This window comes from Vicia villosa, linkage group LG7 (genome assembly GCF_029867415.1).
Source record: "Vicia villosa cultivar HV-30 ecotype Madison, WI linkage group LG7, Vvil1.0, whole genome shotgun sequence".
Classification (NCBI taxonomy): Eukaryota; Viridiplantae; Streptophyta; class Magnoliopsida; order Fabales; family Fabaceae; genus Vicia; species Vicia villosa.
The window spans coordinates 94,334,444-94,357,006 of NC_081186.1; the positions used below are offsets into that span (position 1 = coordinate 94,334,444).

The 22,563-nt window shown below is 33.5% G+C and overlaps 1 protein-coding gene across 1 annotated transcript in view; it reads right to left on the reverse strand.

Annotated features, from left to right (window-relative positions):
* Positions 1-19,053, reverse strand: part of LOC131615930 (uncharacterized) — a 30,060-nt gene extending 11,007 nt beyond the window's left edge. Inside the window, exons 1-23 of the mRNA XM_058887119.1 lie at positions 18,685-19,053; positions 18,237-18,404; positions 17,913-18,002; positions 16,830-16,966; positions 16,627-16,717; positions 16,058-16,140; positions 15,826-15,932; positions 15,133-15,285; positions 14,745-14,809; positions 13,486-13,573; positions 13,323-13,401; positions 11,542-11,650; positions 9,828-9,887; positions 8,727-8,845; positions 7,587-7,956; positions 7,331-7,518; positions 7,161-7,230; positions 6,086-6,233; positions 5,819-5,988; positions 5,222-5,572; positions 4,439-4,606; positions 4,027-4,320; positions 2,872-3,048 (exon numbers count right to left, since the gene is read on the reverse strand). Of these exons, the coding sequence (XP_058743102.1) occupies positions 2,872-3,048; positions 4,027-4,320; positions 4,439-4,606; positions 5,222-5,572; positions 5,819-5,988; positions 6,086-6,233; positions 7,161-7,230; positions 7,331-7,518; positions 7,587-7,956; positions 8,727-8,845; positions 9,828-9,887; positions 11,542-11,650; positions 13,323-13,401; positions 13,486-13,573; positions 14,745-14,809; positions 15,133-15,285; positions 15,826-15,932; positions 16,058-16,140; positions 16,627-16,717; positions 16,830-16,966; positions 17,913-18,002; positions 18,237-18,404; positions 18,685-18,879 (3,480 nt within the window). The 5' untranslated portion in view covers positions 18,880-19,053. The remainder of the gene's footprint in view (positions 1-2,871; positions 3,049-4,026; positions 4,321-4,438; positions 4,607-5,221; positions 5,573-5,818; positions 5,989-6,085; positions 6,234-7,160; positions 7,231-7,330; positions 7,519-7,586; positions 7,957-8,726; positions 8,846-9,827; positions 9,888-11,541; positions 11,651-13,322; positions 13,402-13,485; positions 13,574-14,744; positions 14,810-15,132; positions 15,286-15,825; positions 15,933-16,057; positions 16,141-16,626; positions 16,718-16,829; positions 16,967-17,912; positions 18,003-18,236; positions 18,405-18,684) is intronic.
* Positions 19,054-22,563: the final 3,510 nt, after the last annotated feature.

Consider the following 22,563-nt stretch of genomic DNA (forward strand, 5'->3'; position numbering starts at 1 on the left):
GAAGGGTTTTTGTTATAAAAGAAGGAGGAAGGAGGTAGAGTCAAGCATATCTCCAATGCAAGGCCATGAGTCAAACCAGGCTCTAGAAAATGAAGTTCCCACAGGTAATATTCTTCCTAACTCTGAACATGTTGATACAGCAGATATTGATATTCCTATTGCTATAAGAAAAGGGGTTAGAACTTGCACTAAACACCCTATTGAAAAATATATCTCCTATGGTAAACTATCACAAAGTTACAGGTCCTTTGTAGCAGCTGTTGACAACATAGAAATTCCAAATAATATTCAAGAAGCATTGCTGAAACCTGAATGGGCAGCAGCTGTAACTGAAGAAGTTCAAGCACTTGTAAGAAATGGCACATGGGAGATCACTGCTATACCAGAAGGGAAGAAAGCAGTAGGATGCAAGTGGATATTTTCAATTAAACACAATGCTGATGGGAGTATAAACAGGTACAAAGCTCGGTTGGTTGCTAAGGGATTCACACAATCATATGGGGTGGATTATGAGGAGACTTTTGCACCTGTTGCGAAGCTCAATTCTGTCCGGGTTCTACTATCTCTGGCAGCAAATCTAGATTGGCCCCTACACCAACTAGACATAAAGAATGCATTTCTAAATGGAGAGTTAGAAGAAGAGGTATATATGCAAATTCCTCCGGGACTTGAATCACCTGGAACCTCAAACATGGTGTGTCGACTTCGCAAATCTCTATATGGCCTCAAACAATCACCAAGGGCATGGTTTGATAGACTAACAAAAGTTGTCAAGCAAGATGGTTTTGTTCAATGTCAAACTGACCATACTATGTTTGTCAAGCACTCTTTGGATGGGAAGATAGCTTTGTTTATTGTCTATGTTGATGATATCGTAATTACGGGAGATGATGATACACAAGTCAACCAGTTAAAGAAAATTCTAGCAAAAGAATTTGAAGTCAAAGACTTGGGACAACTCAAGTATTTTTTAGGGATGGAAATTGCACGAACAAAGAATGGTATTTCAGTTTCTCAAAGGAAGTACACTTTGGATTTACTTCAAGAAACAGGTATGCTTGGATGCAAAGCTGCCAATACTCCCATAGAACAAGTAAAAAGGAGTGAAGACGAGGATGTACCAGCTAATAAAGATAGATATCAAAGTCTAGTAGGAAAACTAATCTATCTAACACACACCAGACCAGACATTGGTTTTGCTGTAAGCATGGCTAGTCGTTATATGTCAAATCCAACTGAAAATGACATGAGAAATGTGAACAGAATTCTCCAATACCTAAAAGGTACGCCGGGCCGAGGACTTTATTTTCAAAAGAACTCAAACAGAGGTATTGAAGTCTACACCGATTCTGATTGGGCGGGATGTTTATCTGACAGGAAATCGACTACAGGCTACTGCACCTTTGTATGGGGTAATATGGTAACTTGGAGAAGCAAGAAACAATCTGTTGTGGCCAGGAGTAGTGCAGAAGCTGAATTCAGAGCTATGTCACAAGGTATTTGTGAAGGAATTTGGCTTAAGCGAATGCTAGATGAGATCAAAATTCCTACCAATCACCCCATGAAGATATTATGTGATAACAAGGCTGCTATTAGCATTGCTAAGAACCCGGTACAGCATGATAGAACAAAGCACGTGGAGATAGACCGACACTTCATCAAGGAGAAAATTGATCATGAAGTTATAAGTGTTAACTATATTCCATCATGCCAGCAAACTGCAGACATTCTAACAAAAGCCCTTCCAAGGAACATATACGAGAATATCAGATCCAATCTGGGTATGATAGACATCTACCACCCAGATTGAGGGGGAGTGTGGAATAGTTAATACAGAATCAAATGATTCTGTTTGTACAGCTCATTAAGGATTAGGATTAATGTAATTAATTAGTTATTATTTCCTGTTCTTTTCTGTAATTAGAATCAGCATTCATGGGAAATTAATTCCCTTGATTCTTAGGTCAGATTTCTCTTTCAAATTCTGCCTTATGCAGTCTATAAATACAGCATATGTAATTCTCATCAAATAGTAGAAAATATAAAATATATTTCTATAGTTTTAATACGCCACACATCCTTTATAGCTGTTTGCAATTTTAAGAGAACAAAAAGTTCTCTAAGTATGACGTTTCTAGTTTTCTATATTTTGAACCCAACTATTAGAAGATCCATGCCGATAAAAAAGTTGTAACAAATGGATAAATGATGAAAGTAAAATACTTAGTTGTAAAGGAAGACTAGAAAACACTATGACAAACCACTAAGAGTGACTCCATCTAGTTGAATAAGGCATGGTCATTATCATTGTATTAGAAGATGAAAGTGTCTTAGTTCTAACAAACACAACTTATGCAAATATAAGCTGATTACCGTACAAAAGATACACAACTTTGACTTTACCTTATATTTCAAGCATGAAAAAAAAATTAAATTCACTAATAGAAACATTATATAAATAACTCGTTACACCAGGAGTACAATTGCCATACTTATCACTTTCATAAATCTTGTAGAAAGAAAATTCAACAAAACCAACAGTTGAATCATAGAATGTTATTATGATGATCATGTATTACAAAAGTTAAAACAAATTATAAATTAAAGGTCATGCAATTCAACAATGGATACTTATTTATATTCTATATAGCATCATCAAAAAGTTTTCGAATTGTATTAAATTTTGTAGAGTTCATTTACTTGAGGAGAACTTTCAATTTTGGATTTGTAAAATGCATACTCTTCAAAGCTATTAATAATATTAGCATTCTAATTGGCATAAATATAATTGAAAGCAAATCACTTCAAAATTTCATGGATATTGTTCTGAGCTTGACACTCATACTTAAAATAAACAGTAATCTTAATGACCTCATAAAATTTTCGTCCTTGAATAATATCTGCAAGGGCAAGACATGATGCTTCACGTGACCGCCAAAGCCTGGATCCACACTGAACTAGTAAATCATCAATAATGAGATCTAAGTGTTCATCAATGGTTTTCTTCGAGTCAGCCACTAGTGACTTCCATATGTGTACCATTGCATCCTAAAGAGCAAAATAAAAATCGTAAGCAAATGAAATTGTGTTTGAATATTAGAATTCATGCATTCATAGAGTATGATGCATAATGTCTTCATGCAACGGAATAGGAATTGTTGATAGAAACAGTAGAGAAAATTGCAAACGACAAATGTTTTAGTTGTTGAAGTTATGGGTTTTATGTGTGTGTGTGTGTGTGTGTGTGTGTGAGAGAGAGAGAGAGAGAGAGAGAGAGAGAGAGAGAGAGAGAGAGAGAGAGAGGGAACTTTGAATACTATTAATAATTCTTAGAATGTGCAGATTGTTCCTACTTATAAACATATGGTCAGGCCATATATCATCCGATGTGGGCCTCTTAACACAACTCCTCATGCCTATCACTAATGGGTTTGGTGCACAGATATAAATAGTGGGTGTCGCAAGTGGTCCAACAAGTCTTAGTTAGACCTTTATACTATCTTGGAATTTGAGTTGGGCTTAACTCAACCTTACAATACTGAATTGAAAGGTGAGGATCGCCCCTACTAGTAAACATATCTTTAGGCCACATCACATCTGATGTGGGGCTCTTTACAATAAAACAATAGATACAAAAGACTAAAACTAATCCTTATTTATAGGAGTACATAGACTTAATCCTAAATAAATTTCTTTACAATAAAACAATAGATACAAAAGACTAAAACTAATCCTTATTTATAGGAGTACATAGACTTAATCCTAAATAAATAGGGAAATGAGGATACAGAGCATAAAAATAATAAGTAACACAAAAACTAACTATAAGAAATAACCTAAGATATTAAGATTATAAACTGATCAACATAAATACACTAAAATGCACTAAGGTCTTTGATATTATAAGAGTAACTATTTGAGGTGAGATAATAATGAGACGAGAAAATATTCCAAGTATGACACTTAACATGAGAGGGACAGAGCATCAATACTATTGTAATTTCTTATCATTTTGGTAAATCTTACCTGCACATTTTTATCAGGATCATACTGGTAGCGTACAAGCCTTGGAATCAAAGATCGTAAATGTGGCTTAAGAGCATCCCCTGCTTGCTTTGCTATTTTTGAGAAGCCAAAAGCAGCTGCTCTCTTCGAATTCAAAGAAGCTTGATGATTTGCTAAATCCATAAACTTATAAATTAAGTCTGGCTGTCCCATCTCATTTGCTAAGCTACATAACTCCTTGTAAGTGTTCAGTTTCCCTCCACTAGCAGTTTCACCAAGAGATCCATCTTGAAATACTTCAGAATCTTCAACAAGCTGCACAATTTATTTTCAGAAATACAAGTTTAAAAAAGAAAAGGAAAATTAAAGAGAAAGAAAAATTGCCTCATCCAACTAAAGCAAAAGTTTAAATATATATATACTAGAAAATTACTTTGATTGCTCTTTTCCTTTTGCCTGACCCAGTTAATGTATTCACAAGTGCATTCACCAAACTTTGTTTCATAGACTCATCACCAAGGTCATACACAATGCTCATGCCTTGAGAAGCCAACTCTTGTGTGAGTTCATTTTGTTCACCAAGAAGGTGAGAGAAAGCCTCCTGCATTTCGATTAAAATTGTCAAACTTGGATCTGACTCCTCTAAAAAATTACTCATTCCCTTTTGGGAAAAAGGTAAAGACTAGAGTTATAAATTTTATGACCATTGATTGAAAAAACATCGGTTGAAATTTTGTTGTGATCATAAGCAAACTCATAGAACGATTCACAAATTATGAGTTGTTTGAACTTTGAATCTTAGGAATATGATTTTAGTAACGTCATACATAATAACAAAGACTATTATTCCTTGACCATGCGCTTCTCTTGGGCATTATAATACATGTATCACCATCACTATGATTAAATTTTGAAATGATTGGTGTCAACATCTTTAACAATATTCCTCAAGTATGAATAAAGCCACAGGAAAACTACAAGAATCGGGCCCATCTTCCTATCCATTGTCACATAAATTTCTCCGATCTTTTGTAGATTATAAATATGGAAAAAAAAATTATTGGACAACTACACAACTGAACCATCAGACATAAGGAATATTTTCCTTGAGTTCAGTACATATGACCTTGAAAAACAATACAATAAAAGAAGTCTGGAATGTTACTAAAACTTAGTAGATGAAAAGCAGGGAAAATTTTGTTTCTGAATTCTAAACCTGGATTTCTGGAAGCATTTTCTGAATAATAGGATGACTGCCGCAGTACTTTGTAAGTGATACTAGCCAGACAGTTCCAGCACATCGCTCTTCTTTCCTGCTACTATACAAAAGCACATCAAAAAGCTTTTTGATAATTGCATCTCTTGCAGAAGCATGGTATTCTTCACTATGTTCACTTTGTCCATTAGGGAACAGCTTTGACTCAGAAGAGTTTAAATCTCCCATCAGAAAATTTGAAGCAGTCGATAGTGAAGTGAAGTTAGTTCTGAGAATTGTGTCAGCACTGACAGGAACACCACCCCACAAAAAAGAAAGTGCCTCCCCAGCAGCAAACAGAACATCCTCAGCCTGAAATTATGGCTACATACATGAGACACACTCTTTAACTCAAAAAGAAAACATAAGAACTTAAGCGGTTCTCGTTCAAGATCAAAGGATTCAAGAAAAACATTATATCACCTCTCTAAAGAAAAAGCAGAAAAATTGAAGATGTAGAGAAAATTAAAACAGCAAACTGAACATTAACTCTGGTATAAGCCATTTATTCATAACAAGCAAGTAATACAAAAGCGGATGATGAAGCATTTGAATTACCTTAGATCGACAAAGACTGAAAATCAAATTTAAGGCCATATCTATATGAGAGGATGATGATTCCTTTACACATATATGCCCAATGGATATGACAATCTTCTGTATTGCTTTAACATCATCACTCAAGAGAAGCTTACTCAATTTATCATACAGAACTATCAGAATTCCATCTGCAGATTAATCAGATATTCCTATAATTTCTCAACCAACAGCAGAATTATGAATGATCCAACAAGAATTTTGTCAGCATATATGAATTAACTTTACCTGAATTAGAATCCTCAAGTGAGGGTAATGAAATACGCAGCCCAATATGACCTAATGCTTGCATTGCAACAGCAGCAAGAGCAGAAGTTTCAGAATTAACCACATCAACTAGGCATCTAAGTGTTTTCCTGAGAAACATTTCTGGCATCTGCCAAGATGTTGTATGTGCAATATTAGAGAATTATTTGAAATTTTGAAAAGTTAAAGAATAAAATGACACCAAATCTGATCTGAACTGTCTACATTACATCATCTTTATAAACAGGCTAAAGATTCATCAAGTTCTATGACACTATCAATGTTATTGATTGCGGAAAGCTAAAAATCTGCGGTATGAGGCCACCATAAAATGCCATGGTATCGCCATCCTTCACAAATTGGCTATGGTAGTTGTCAAAAAATCTACCTAACAAAGATTACTAACTTACTCAGCTAACAGCTGCAAGCTAAGCAGTGCTAACACCTTGCACAGAAGTATTATAATGGGCAGTGGGCACTAACACACACACACACACACATATATATATATATATATATATATATATATATATATATATATATATATATATATATATATATATATATATATATATATATATATATATATATATATATATACATATATATTAAATACAGAGACATGATTATAACAAGAGTTCCACATTGGATGAGATAAGACATGAAGATAAGTTTACAAGCGAGGAATTCTCACCTTTCAATCCGGTTTTTTATGGGTTTAGTTATGCTCAACCCGAATTGTAAGAATTATTATACCCAAAAACTGATATTTAAGTTTCATTTGATAATTTTGCTTTGCAAAAGATACACTTTTTCAAAAGGAAGTTGTTGTTCAAGGTTAAAAGTGCAACTACACGAATCATAACTTGAGCAAAGCTATTGAAAACATAAATAAATGAATAAATAAATTAAGTAAACAAATAATACACAAATAAATAAAAGCTTAAACTAGCGCCTATTGATCCGAGGGTAAGCTTGTATATAAATGTTACGTAATTTATTATTTAATTCAACTATTAGTTAAAAAAATATGCAGTAAAAGTAAAATAAAACTTACAAGTGCTCTTGACAAATAATCTGCAGTGATATATCCTACTGCACAAAGCGCACCATGCTGAGTCTCAAATCTATCAATAAACCAATTCAACATGAGCATGAAGAAAATAGATTCAAAAGGGGTTAATTCACAGCATCTGGACTTAAAAGTTACAGCACCAGTACACAAACCTCGACTTATGTGTTTGGCTGAAAATTGAAGTCAATTCCAAAATAACATCCGATGTTGCAGTCAGAGGAAGAGCAGAAGACACAATTCCAAGTAAACATGCAATGGATTCCCGAGTGTCCCAATCCACGTGATTCAGTAGTAGTTGCTTAAGCCATGAGACTTTTAGAGCATAATGTGATGCTACCACCTATAAAAAAACAATTGTGTCAGAAAGAATACAACAAAGAAAACAATCAAGAAACAGTAACATCTGACCTCTGGCATATGCGATCCAATTATAAGCAATGCTTTGGATGAAGTGACGTGCAACTCAACAGAGCCTTCAAAAGACATAGAGTGTTCCAGGAGCAAACAAAATGTCTTCACTGATGATATAAATTCAGGCGAGCCTTCTAAGGACTTGTTCTTTTCCAATTCTGACTCAAAGCACTTCATTAAAAATTTGATCATGGCAACATATGTGTTTGAAGGAAAAAGCAGGTTCTGGTCTCTAATATTTGTGGACTCTAATAACTTTGGCTGTTGCCGGATAATGTAATCTAGCATCAGACCAAGTTTGGGGTACTTAAAATCATCAATTTGATTTCCATTTTTAAGCAAATAGAGGCCTTCAAGTGCCATTTCTCTGTTTCAAACAACAAAAACAGCTACATAATCAGTTAAATGAATTTATATGACTCTAGATCACAAGAAACTTCATAATAAAATCGCCCCATAAACCTAAAAATGATACAAGCAAACTCAAAGATATCACATGTTATCCAATGAATGAAGCTCCAAAACCATCGGCAAAATATGCATTACATGGTTTAGAGTTCCTGACTCCCTGTTTTACTTTAAAAAAAGTTAAAGCAATTTAGATTTTTGCTAAAATTTAACACATCAGCATGTTATTTTCTCTGCTTAAGTTTTAAGAGTTGTGATCAGTAATAGCAATACTACTAGAGAAAGCAGTCTTTTAAAACTTGAACAAAAATGTATATTCTAGTTTTGTATCCATGCTTTATAATTATTAGAATTGTGATGTGTACAGTGAAAGCAACGCATACATTAGTTTGATTACAGATTGAATGAAGAAACAGTGTTTAAATGGTTCATTCTCTCATTATGCACCTACTTTGGAAAAGACATATGCAAGTAATCATCTTACAGATTTTCAACAAAGAGATACATTATACAACAATAGCCTTGGTCTTTTCTTTTTTTGTTTAAGGAAGAAATTCAATCAGACAGAGGGAAGATAATTAAAGAGTTGGGAGGACAGTGAGCTCACTTAAAGTAAAAGGAAAACATAAACAACAAAGAAAAATATCACTGAAGCAAAGCAACCCAATCCCTTGAAGCAAAACCCCATCAAATGTCTTTTATCTCATCACAGCGTGGAATTTGTTATACCTGATATCTAATTTAGCATCTGCTGATCCTAGCATACAAATAAAACGACTGGGACAATGTTGAAAATCAAACAAAGATGTTGCCCATCTTACGGCACAAAATCGTACTTCACTTTCCTCCTGTCAGAACAACAAAACAAGTTCCTGTAAGAACCTCTTTCAAATTTTATTTGGATAGAAGGAGGATATTATTACAAGGAAATAGAAAGGGGGAAAAAACGCATCTTCCTTGGATGAACAAAAAATGACAAAGCCAATCTTGAAATTAAAATAACAATAACAACAATGAAACTAATAATAATAAATATTTTTTCATTTTGCATCATGCCTAATTAAATGAGCCCTGAAAGTGAAAGAAACCATGTGAAGTGCGCACCAAAAAGAAGTTAATGAAACAATCTTATCCCAAAGCACGTCTCAGCACAGGGACTTCAATTGAAAAATCTAAAAATTATACTCCAGCCAAAGACAGCATTCAATATCATAAATTCAAAACAGAGTTTATTTTCCAATAAACATATTCCAGTTGTAACTAATGCTGAGCAATGCAAAACTGAATGTGTTTTTGTTTTCTTACATTAACACACTGCATATACAGTACTCTTGTCCTTGAAATAAATAACAAAACTCTAATTCATCAAAGACAAGGAATAGTTGAGTTCATTTAATGCTGCTCTAAATTAAAATGGGTAATGCTAACTTGTGCCCTAGGGGCACAAGTTAAAGTTAAGAAACCGAATCGTAGAAAGTTTGTATTTAAAAAAATTAATAAAAAATTTAATTCTATACTTCTATGAAAATCAATGCACAACTTTCAAGACAAAATTTCTTCATTTAGTTATTAACTTGTGCCCTTAGGACACGAGTTAGCATTACCCAATTTAAATTTATTCCATGAATACCAATATTAATTACTCCTATTTCACCAATTTATTTATTCCTAATATTCTCTCTCCATAATAAATCAGGGCGTGAGTGAATTTTTTTTTAAGGTGGTATTTTTTTGAATTAGAGTTACTTTTTCATCATAATAAAAAAGAAAGAGTAATAAATAAGTAAACAGTCCCATAGGGAGAAGAGTAGCCAACAAGTTGTATCATACCACTTGAGAATTTTTTAGCAGAAGCACCTCCAAATCTTGTAACACAGCTAATGGGGCTACCTGATACACAAGATAAGTCAATAAAAAATGTAAATGGAAAGTAAAGTCTCAAATCAACCAAAAGCTCAGAAGTAAGAGCATAATAAAAGTTTTGAAAATTGAAACAAAGTCCAAAAGAAAATATTGGCTAACACTCAACATTATAAATGTTGAGATAATTTCACTTTATAATATGAACTTAGTCAAAGACAATATAGTCATAGAGTAAAAGGATTCTAAAATATTGCATTTTTACAGTACAGAGTCTCACATTATATGTGATACAACCTAAAAAAGTGTTTATAAGTAGAAGGCATCTCTTGCCTTTACAAATCAGTTTTGTAAGGATGAATTAGTCTCAAACCCAAAACCTAAGATATACTAACTTGATACAAAAGACTAGGCAATAACCCCCTTACTTATTAGGGCTACAGGACACCTATTCCTAGATAAATAGGAAAATCATGAAACAAATAGTGACAATAACTGAGCAATATGGAAACTAAGCTTAGATAATCCAATAGATTCTAAGATTAGAATCTAATGATATGAGATAATTCAAGATACACTAACATAATATCAAGACATTCTTTGGTACTTATATTCTAACATCTCCAATAAAAACAAAACACTTCTCCCAAAAAAAATCAAAATAAGGGATGGAATGTTAGTCTGAGTGTGTGTGTGAAAGAGAGATTGTCTCTTGCTGATGTGTAATGCTTTTAATAGGGATAAAGAAGAGAACAGGTGATTTCCATCCCATTAAAATTATAGAATTCTGTAAATTTTGTGTGTCTATACTCAGATCACACTATTTGTATTTATAATAAATACATTGAATGTTAATGAAGAAGCACTAACCGAGGAAGTTGTATATTTTAGGAATACTAACAATCTAGAATATCTAGATGTTTACAAAAGAAGTTCATAGGAGCATCATAGCTCTACATACTATAAATTGACATGTCACGTATCATATATGCAAGTAAGGTAAACATCAACAGTACTTAATAGGAGTAGAAAGAAGAGAAGAGGTAGTTTCCATCCCATTATGTTAAGAAATGCGATTTGTCCTAACTTAACCCTACAAAACCCCACTTATAAGCACATATTTAGGCCATATATTGTCCGATGTGGGACTCTTAACACACCCCCTCACGCCCAGAATTAGACAATTGGAGCATGGAAATAAATGGTGGGTGGCCCCAATAGCGGAAACCATAATAGGTGGTCCACCGGATCTTAAACGAGACTCTTGATACCATGTTAAGAAATGTCATTTGGTCTAACTCAACTCTACTAAATCGGCTTGTAGGGTAAGGATTGCCTCCACTTATAAGCACATGTTTAGGCCATATATTGTCCGATGTGGGACTCTTAACAATCTCATTAAAACTAAAACTAAATGATATCTAAAACAAAAGAAGTTCATCGGATTATCATAGCTCTACAAGGTTGTAGTTTTTACTTGTCAAATCGTCTAAAGATACACACTATAAAGTCGCACGTCTTGTATCATATAGGCAAGTGAGGTAAACATCAACCATGTGACGACTAATATTGGCAAACTATTTTCACATAATATAGAGTAGCAATTAAAACTTCATAACAAAATATTCCATTGCAAATAGCATTGATAAAAAATAGATTCGCACAAGAGGCATTTTATTTTTACTTTGTATGCTGCAGCAAGAGATATTGTTGCTTCTTGAACAACAAATCGGAGAGACTGCGATTCAACTTTCAATGCATGAAAAAGACGAGCTGCCATGTCAATCTTTTCACTGAAAGAACAGATAATAGATCCATTAGCAACCACTTAATACAACTTAAATAAGACCTAACTCAATTGTCTGCAACAACAACAACCATTATCCACTATGTGGAGTCGAGTCGGCTACATGAATCAAACGACATCATAATGTTCTATCATAAATCATATTTATATACAAATCATAAGCTTCTAAATCTAAGGAATGCAGTTGCTTTCTTGTCAAAATATAGCAACTGAAAGATGAGAAATACATGGAAAAACAACACGAAATCATCGAAAAACAAAAGGGGCAAGAGAGAGAGAAATTTAACTCGAGCTATCCAATCCCTTGGTAAATCCATAGAAGAAATCTCTCTAAAGAAAACATGTGTTGACACTCCAAGGAAAACAAAGAACAAATCCAAGTCTGCGACATTTTAATCAACTTAAATGAATTTACAAAAAAAATCAAGACCTTTTATTGGGTTTCTTTTCAAAATTTGTCCCTTACCCTTATATCAATCCATCTAAGATAGGCTTGTAAGGTGAACAAACTCATTGAACATAAGAAGCACGAATAAAAAAAAATTTAAAACCTATAAAGCATACAACAATATCAACAGCAATTATTAGCAGTGGTGTAACATTGATATTGTTGTGTTGTGTTCTGGTGTAAGGCTGGTTGTTGTGTTGTGGTGTAACTTTGATATTGTTAGATTAGTAGTTTGGTATGCAGTAAAGGAAACGGGGAAGCTAACTGAAACTTTATCAAGCGGATAGCTGGTAGTAGTAATCAGCTAACTGTACTCTGTTGTTAGATTAGTAATAACAGTTGTATAGCTACAGTATTGCAACATTCTAACAGAGCTGTGAAGACCGGCATCAAAATCTAAACATATTAAATACCTCTTGTAATCTCAGTTTCAGATCATCAATGTTATTAAAAAAAATCAGAATATTAAACACTGCAATTTTCTAGTTCAATTACTCAATACAGTACTTAGTAGGTGTCAATAAAGCAGCATCCTTGCAAAATAATAATTATTACTCCCTCCATTTCATTCTCTGTATCCCATTGAGTTTCGCACAATTCTTAAGGAAATGATTAGTTGTGTTGACTTTAATGATGAAATGAGTTTCATTTATTAAAATATCCTTATAAATAATAGTTACTGGAGTAGTTTTTTTTTTTAAATAAATAGTAGTTATTGGAGTAGTTAATTCAATTGAGATACAATAAATAAAGATAACTTATTGGAAAAGGTTAATGAATACATTCTTGGTATTCTAAAGTGACAAATAATTTGAGACAAAAATATTGCAAAAGGGAGGCATATAATGAGACGGGAGAGTAGCTTTGAAATCATGTAATACACAGATCAGCAGAAAACCCTTGTTGTATGGACTAATTCTATATAATACAAGTGTCCGGCCTCGCAATTGCATTGTAGAAAGGCCAGACAATAAGCTTTGAACAGGCAGATTAAGAATCATACGTTGTTTATTTCAAATTAGCTACAACATTTTGCAATCTAAGGCCATATATTTTGGTCCAGCTAATGCAAATAAATTCCAGAAAAAAACAAATTTACCCAAGGGAATGCAAATATATTTTGGTCCAGCTAATGCAAATAAATTCCAGAAAAATACAAATTTACCCAAGGGAAATAAACTATAACCACAGGAAATAAAGAGGCTGGCACCTGAAGAGGTGAGGCATACGTTGCGCAAGCAGTCCAATTGCTTGAAAAGCATAAGTTTTGACCTCCCTAGCACTGGCATCTGAGTCAATACTTAAAAATTGAATATGAAATAAAATAAATAATATCATTCAAATACAAAATAACTTTAATTCATTAAGCAAACCTGCTTCTGAAATAGAATAATTGTCAAGAGACTTCATAATTCCACTCAAAATAACAGGACCCATTAACTTAAGCTGATCAATTTTTGCCTGCATTTATATTTACAATTATTAGAGATGATGAAGGAACAATGCTTCAGTATGGGACAAAAGCATGTGTGAAACAACAGTACATGGGACAAAAAAAGATGTGAAATCATTTGCAATGCATCTGACTAGGTATGTTGAGATTCATCTTTAACGGAACTCATCACACCGAAGTAACGTCCATAAATAAAGATAATTCAATTCAATTAGAACAAATACTCCTCTTTTATGATGTAGTGCTCACATGAAAATATTTTCAACAAATGGCTCGTATGAAGCAACAATGCACTGAATCCTCTCGCCTCAAACCTAATAGAACCTTATGAGTGTAGAGCCAATGCTGGCTGAATTCTTTTAATTGCGGCTTCTTAAACCCGTTACAAATGGGATTTGATTTGCAAAATTCCCAAAAATGCATCCACGAGAGGGCATTGCCTTCCATAGCTGCCAGAACAGCTTCCTTTTTTCCCCCACACACCCTTCAACCTAAAATACTTCCTATTCTACCGGTCCACACAGTAGCATCTTCTCTTGCAAACCCAGGAACTGTAGTCATTGCCATCTTCCACCTCAACATGCTACCAGTTGATAGATTCAACTGGTATTAGGAAGAAAATAAAGAAACTCTGCAGACACACAGATGCAAAAAGAGTGCTCCAGAGCTTCTTTTTTTCAAAGATTCTATAATTAATTATTTTATGCCAGTTAAAATTTCAAAATATGTGTAATTATTCAATAACTATAATTTTAAACACATTGACTTATATTGATAATATTTTTGTGATTTGTTTAAAAACCTTGAGGCTTAGTAAGTATAAAATTTGCAAATGTGATGTATATCAAATATCAATTCGACTCCAACCACGGATTCAAGTAATCCAGTAACACAACCAAGTTAATCGAATTAAGCCTTATAACATTAGGACATCTATTGGTTAAACTTTCAGTTAGCATTCCCTGTTTCCTTTACCGCATACCAAAATGCTAATCTAAATAAAGAAATAAAAACATACTACAATTCATTTCAAAGTTCAACCAGAATTTGTATTGAAAAATTCATGCAGTATCTTCAACTGAACCATTTCTATTTAATATGTTACGGGCAAAAAAGAGAATTTGTATCTACAAGTGAAACTGAAGACAAAAACCAAAAGCCAAGTAATATCATACTCACATGCTTAAAGACCCAAACAGTAAATTCCATTCCCAATTGCTTCAACCTTGATGTGGTACCATTACCTATGAAATTCAAGAATATGCAATAGTTTAGATAAAACAGAAAAGAAATTAATAGAATGGACAAAACAATAAAGTTTGGACAGATGTCCCAATCTTTAATCCATACACATTTGTCTCTTGAAATTTGGATAATGAACTCATACACAATAGATGAAGGCGGTAATTTGTTCTAGGTGCACAAGTCGTTTTATTATATTGACATGTGTTATGAATGAATATAAAACCATGAGCAATTAACTTTGCAATTAAATAGTCCAACAATACAAAAGCAAAAATATTAGCACATTAAGGGCTATGATTAATAAATAAACAATTTACTATACCATAAACACAACCAAAAATGCACTGCAAGGTAGATGGGAAACTGTTTGCTGCTGCAATGGACCGGCAGAATATAGACATCAACTTTGCCTTTAGAGCATGACTCCCTGGACTCACTCTTGACTCTGAATCAACACTTTCAGCTCCAACAGTACCTATATTCACCGTCAAGGTCAATCACTAAAGAACATAAAACTGAAAACACTTCCAAGATATAGTAAATGCTCTCCAAGCAAGAGAAAGAAAATATCACACACATGCTCACACAATAGGTTTTAACTTGGTAGAAAATAGCTAATAAATACCATAAAAAATCACAATGCTTAAATCGTTCACTTGATTTTAAATTTCTGGACAGAAGAAAAATATATCAAGAGCAAAGTGTGGTTGAGTGCCTTCTCTTGATTATTTTGAAATTTATAACCATGAACAAGCAGTTACCTTATACCCACTTTCATATGAAAAAAAACGTAGTTAGGAACAACCTAATTCAAACTAAGCAGACTCTGAAGCACTCGGATATTTTTAAGAGTTAATTTATGTGAGAATCGTGAAAGCCCACATTTAAGATTTATATGAATTTTTCAAACATATACATATAAGCATGAACAAATTGAAGGGAAAAACTGAAAATATTGTAACTCTATAATAGACAACATATGTCCTATATCTCAACAAACATTGTAATAGCTTACCATTAAATAGCAAAAATAGTCTCTTGAGCAGATTTAAATCATCTAAATTAGCACTACTGGCCTTCTTCTTTAAAAGCTCTTCACCTCTCTTGACCACAGGCTCTTCACTTGAGTTAATTGATCAAACAAATGTGATCATTCATAAATAAAACACAACAAAGATATAACTCAAAAAGATAAATTAGTAAGAAAGAATAAAAATTATTTCAGTAAAATGAGATCTACAACATACCAATCTACAGAAGCAGCAATATATAAAGGATAAACAAGCTCGGGGTCATGCTCCATGGCTTCAATGACATTCAAAATACCCAACTGCACTAACAAAAGAACAAAATAAGACACCGCCTATATTAGCTTTCATAGTAAAGGCACAATTGGACGTGCTTATAACTTATAAGCATCCAAATGTGGATATACTGACAGGTTTCCATGATTGTTCAGATGAAAATTTAGAAGTCAATAACAACAACCAGCATAGTCCTTTTCCACTATATGTTCAGCTACATGAATCAAACAAAACCATGATATCCTATAATGAATCAAGTCCTGAATTATATACTCTTGAATTTCTAGGTCAGAAAGATATACAAAATGAAAAGAATATCCTATGGAGACAAGACACTCTCAAATTAGACAGTGTTCCTTCTCATATGAGAACAAATGTGAAGGGATCAAGGGAAGGGAGACAGATAGGAGAGGAAGAAGCTACCAGTTCTCAGAACCATGGTAATAACATCAACAACATACACTATCTGAACTTTACATGGTAAGATAATGGTATAACTAGTACATGATTACCTTTCTTAATAGAAGTTCATTACTTTGCAACTGTTGTTTCCCTGTAACACGGTTGACTTGAGTAACAGAAAGACCAGGCGGGAATCCACCGCTGCAACAAAACAGAAACTACCATTTGATTAAATAGGAATGAATCAAACTAATTTGTGATAAAACAAACGCAAATATCACAGGCTCCATGTAGTATAAATCAAATTCCAGACCTTTGAGAGACCCTCTGGTACAACATTGTATGAAGACAAAACTCAATAAACAGCTCTCTATCTTGAGAATTCTTCACCTCTTTAAACTTTGCAGCAACTTCATCAGCAATTTGACGAGAGTGGCACTCACCAATTACCTAAAATTAGGAAGTTATTTATTAGTAGTCAAAAATAACTCATATCCCAAAGATCAATAACTAAGCACGATTCTCGCAAACATGTATTAGGGAAAATAAGACTTTAAACTGGGTTTAGGACAGAATAATAATGACAAGCAGCATTCGGGTGCAGATGGATATTTTGAGTCCTTTCTTGAAACTTTCCTCACAAACCAGCCAAAAATATATTGCAACTAATGCCAATACTCAAATTCTCCCAGCTTCTCATGCGAGGGTGTATTGGGAGATAACAAAATAGGAAAACATAATGTAAGCGAGCACTTTTGCTTGTGTTAGTACCTACTTTAGAAGCACTTTGATAGGACCCCAGAAGTTGTACAATTTGCTCCAAGTAGTTATAGAAATACTTAGGTGGTTATAGTAAGAGCAGGGGATTAGCTTAAATAGATTAAAGGAAGATTTATTCTATTTAGCATTTGGGAACTGATAATTTGCTTTGTAGTACAAAGGGGAAACACTTGGAAGAAGAACCGTCTCCATTTTCAGCTCATACTTCTTTGACCAATGATAGATTAATTATTTTTCTTTCTATTTATCATGTGGGTTAATAACAGCTACTTGTAAATATAAGCACTGTTACTCTGTTAAAGTATATGACCACTTCTGTTACGTATATAGTCATGCTTCTATGAACCCGTGCTTATTGTATTGTATCTTACGATATGTAGCTGTTGTTAACAGCTGTCAATAATCTGTTAAGTATGAAAGACTAGGAGCATGTAAACCCTGCTTAGCTTATGACCAAATATAACATAGATAAATAAAATCACTGACCAAGAGAGAAATAAATGGCCAACGTTAATACCAGACGTTGTCCTCATAGTCCCACTTACAAAAACTCAAATGAAGTGGTGTACAATATTTAGTTATATAACAACGGGAATATTCAGAAAGGTTGATATACCTTAACAATGATTCTAAGAATAATTTCCTGGTGTTGAATAGGAAGTTTTGAGATGTTCATCAATAGATCAGGTGCCAAATCTTCCTTTACCTAACCAAAATGCATGAGCATTAGATTCTCTCCACAAACTCCATGATAAGCATTCAATAAGGCAAAGTGAATGTGAATGTGTGTGCACATGCCTAGTTTATTAAAAGATGAAAATAAGTTTCAAAAGAGCCCAAGCCGTGCTATCAATTTTTAACCAACATTATAACAACAAAACAGTAATGCTAATAACTAAGTAACAAACAGACACTACGAAATAAAGAATAATCGAGAAACCTTTGCATCAACACGTTGAAAAGCCATCTCTATATAGACAATGCAAAAATTCCTTATCATTGGAGCAGCACCAGGTTCCGAATACAATCTCCACAACTCAGTCAAAGGCAAACCAATATCAGACTGCAGCTTCACTCTCTTGTTCACGTGACTCAAAATCTCAAGAACCTGTCATATACACACAATTTCCAAATCCATTAAACTGTTACCAAACCACTTCCTCATCACAGCTAAACAGAATGAAAATAAACCCCGTGCAAACCGATAAACAAAACACGTAAACAATTTGTTACACTCAAATGTCTCTTAAACCTAATTTGCTATCAAGTATAGTTCATATCCTTTTCATTCATCAATTTCAACCGTAAACCTAATTTGATAACAATTGCATAATGAACATTTTCCGGTGAAGGAAAAACGATAGAGGAATTGAAATTCGGCGAAGTACCTTGTTGCGAACTGCGATGGCTGGAGAAGAGAGAGAGGAGATGGTGAGAGGGAGAAGCTTAGAGAGTAAGGGTTCGAGGTTGGAATCATCGCAGAGAGCTAAACGAGTTAGCATCCGATCCAGCATTTCTTCTATTTCTGTATCGGACTTCGCTCTCAGTGCTGGTGCTGTTGAAGATGATGATGATTCCGCCATTTTTGGTTTTCGATTCGGTTATTCTTTTCTTCCTTCAAAAACAAAATGAAACTCTAATTGGGATTTATATATACGTGCGGTGCTTTGCGGCTTGCGCTCTAAGATAGTTTGAGTCTGACTTTTTGGGTCTCTATACTAGTCTTTGTTCTTGCCTCCAAGTAAAAACACAATGAAGGCATTTTTTGGAATTTTGTCATACTCTTTTGGTTTTCATATTCATTTAATTTTGAGTTTCACTTCATTGATTAAGATTTACTTATCTAAACAATTTATAATTATTGCATAAATTAAAGTGTATGTAGATAAAAAAAAATTAGTGGATAAGGACTTTAAAATGCAATAAATTACCGATTGTTTCTTGGTCAAATGGCGATTGGTACTAGAATTAGTAGGGAGGATCACGGTTCGATCCATTGATTGTAATATGAACTTGACATGGCATCAAATATATGCTCATTTAAACTTCAGAAGTCTGAGCATGCTAAAAATGAAGAATATAGTGTATGGCTTGTCTCACATTAAGATCCTAAGAAAGAGTATGAAGAGGTTTGTGCAACCAAACAAACGAGAAGGTTATTCAAGATCGAATTTTTTGTGAAGTCAAGAAAAATTAGAGTTGATTTATTCATGTGTGTGTGGTCCATTTGAAGTGGTGAAAATGAATATGTTTTCATAGATTTTTCATAATTATGTGAAACGGTCGGAGTATAACACAAAGTTGTTGTTCCTTATACACCTCAACACAATGGTGTGTTAGAAAGAAAGTGATTATAGTAAACATGGCTAGGAGTATGCTAAAAAGGAAATATATGCCTCATAGATTTTAGGGTGAAGCAATTTCTACATATGCATACATCGTTAACCGAAGTCCTACTAGAAAACTCTTGCTCAATATACCAAAAAAAAACTTTGACATGTATGAAACCTAGTATTATCCATCTAGGATATTTTGCTTACTATGTTTTACACATGTTCTTAAACAAAGAAGAAAAAAACTTTGCGATAGAAGTGAGGTTATGATCTTGATAGGATATCACTTAACTAATGCCTACAAATTGAATGCACAAAGAGATAGCAAAGTAATCAATAGTAGAGATATACTCTTTGATGAAGATAAGTTTTGGAATTTGGAATAAGGTGCAGACTTTATCAATAATGTTGAAAAAGGAGATAATGCTAGAGTCGTGCTTGAATATTATAAATAAGTATTAAAGCTTCTAAGAAATAGCTGAGAAGATCAACCAGAAGAAAGACTGAGTCAGTTAGATTAAGTGGCTATTAGATATTTCTTGATCAACTGATGATGGTAATTTAATCGTCGGGCAATGATGGTTGAGTCAGAACCAATCAACTTAGATAAACATATGAATTATTCAAATTGGACGGAAACCATGAATGAATAATTAAAGGATGTTGAGAATAAAAAAACTTGGGAACTGGAAGGTAAGTCAGGCAATAAGAGTTCAATTGATGTAAAATGGGTCTATAAGGTGAATATGTAACCAAATTATGAAGTTTCAAAATAAAAAGCAAGGCTAGTATCTTGAAGCTTCTTACAAAGACTTGGTTTAGACTTCAATTAAATCTTTGCACCGATATTAAGACTTTAAATAATTAAAATTACGGTGTCCATATTTGCACATAAAGGTTGGCCCATGTATCAAATTGGTGTGAATTTATAATTTATAAATTAAACATTCAAGAATGAAGTTTATATGAGCCAACAACCAGGATTTAAGCTCAAATATCGAGAATAAGAGGTGCTCATGCCGAGAAAGGCTTTAAATGTCTTGAAGGAGGCACTAAGATGTTGGAATAAAATAAATGATAAGTTCTTTATCAAACTAGGATTCACATATAACACATAAAAATATCGAGTGTAAGTTAAGCATGCAAATGAGAAAGAATCATTCATCATTTGTTTATATATGGATGATTTGTTAGTATCATGCTCAAATTGTTTAAAGATGTAGAAAGCAAGGCATACTTGATGCGTAAATTTAAAATGTTTGAACTTAGAAATATGTCCTACTTTTTAAGAATGGAGTTTAAGAATGTAATCAAAAGGGTTTTTATTGTACTAGGAGATGTGTTAAAGAAATTCAACATCCCAATTGAAATGCACTTGTGACATTTATTTAAACTATATCTAAACTCAACAAAAAAAATCACACACAAAGCTTATGAATGCCATTTTTCAACCAAATCATATGATCATTTATACATGTATATTTTAAGTAGCAAGTGATAGAATAGTAAGGATGTCGAACCCACAGAGAGTGAAAAGTAACTTAGAATGAATTTATAAAGAACTGTCTATACGGTGTAACAAGTGCACGGATATATCGAAGTAATATAAAAGATTGTCGAACCACAGAGACCAATGTCAACCTACTGTAATCTATTGTTGCTTTGTAAAGCTAAGGCTAATGAGTTTATACGGTGTCAAGTGAAGAAATATTTATAGAAGAAGGAGAAGTAATTTCTCGTTCCTATTGAATCACCAAAGAGAAAGCTTGATCAATATCCGGTAAAGGGTACATCATCGTGATTTGCAATTTAAACGATGCAAATTTTTTGTCGAGGCCTTTCAGAAATCAAATCACATAATCTTGCTCGCAATTGCTTTTGACGAATCTAATAGCCCCCCATGAACACGAGATTGCACAAGAACAAGAGGGAATTAAGCGATACGATTCGAGTTCATCCAAGAAAACTTTTAGTTGAGTAAATTAATCAAACACGGGTAGGGTACCTTGTCCGAATTTGTAAATATCTTCTTGGATGTCAGAGATGCGGACGATGTCACTTTGAAAAAATTGTGTTTGCAAATTCGCCCAAACTCCAACAGTAGTGTGGATCCAAAGAGCGAATTTTGCAATTGATTTAGAGATTGACAGAAAAAACCAAGCAAGAACCATTGTATTGCATTGTGTCCATGGTGCATGGAAAGGGTCACTAAATAAGAGTTTTGTGAGGGTTCCATCAATGAAGTGATGTTTGTTCTTCGAAATAAGGACAATCTCCATTGATCTTCACCATGTGTGATAGTCAAGAAGAGGTGAAACAAGAACAAGAACTGGATTCTCATTTGGGCGAAGATATTAAGAATTTGTGAAATTTGTGACGAAATCATAGTAACTCTAGTCATTTGAGAGACGATTAAGATTGATAAAAGTGGAAAATAATGAACAAAGACTACCCGAGCATATGTTTCTGATACCATGTTAACGAGAAATCATTTTTCCAATAGGGATTAAATTTCACTACAAAGGAGCATATCATAGCCTTTTATAGTTCTAGGCTCAAGACTACTCTCTTAAGCCATTAATACAGTTGGCATTACTGTATTTTAAAGGTTAACGGGCCTAGATAAACCAGAAAAGGGAAAAGCCTAATACATTTTACAAAAACTAAACAGAAAAATGATATAACCATAAACAAACAAACATGATCCTTGATATAAAAAGAAAAGTCACATTGTTCAAACTATTTCAAGTTAAACTACAATCCGTCATAATAACATGTCTAAGAATTGCAACAAACATTGCGGCCTCTTTAGCTTTGCCATTAACATCTCTGCCCCACCATGATTTGGCATTGATTCATATAGATAATAATAATCATATTTTATTATTTTCATATAATAATAGGACCTTCAATGAAGTGAAAAAGAAAAACAAA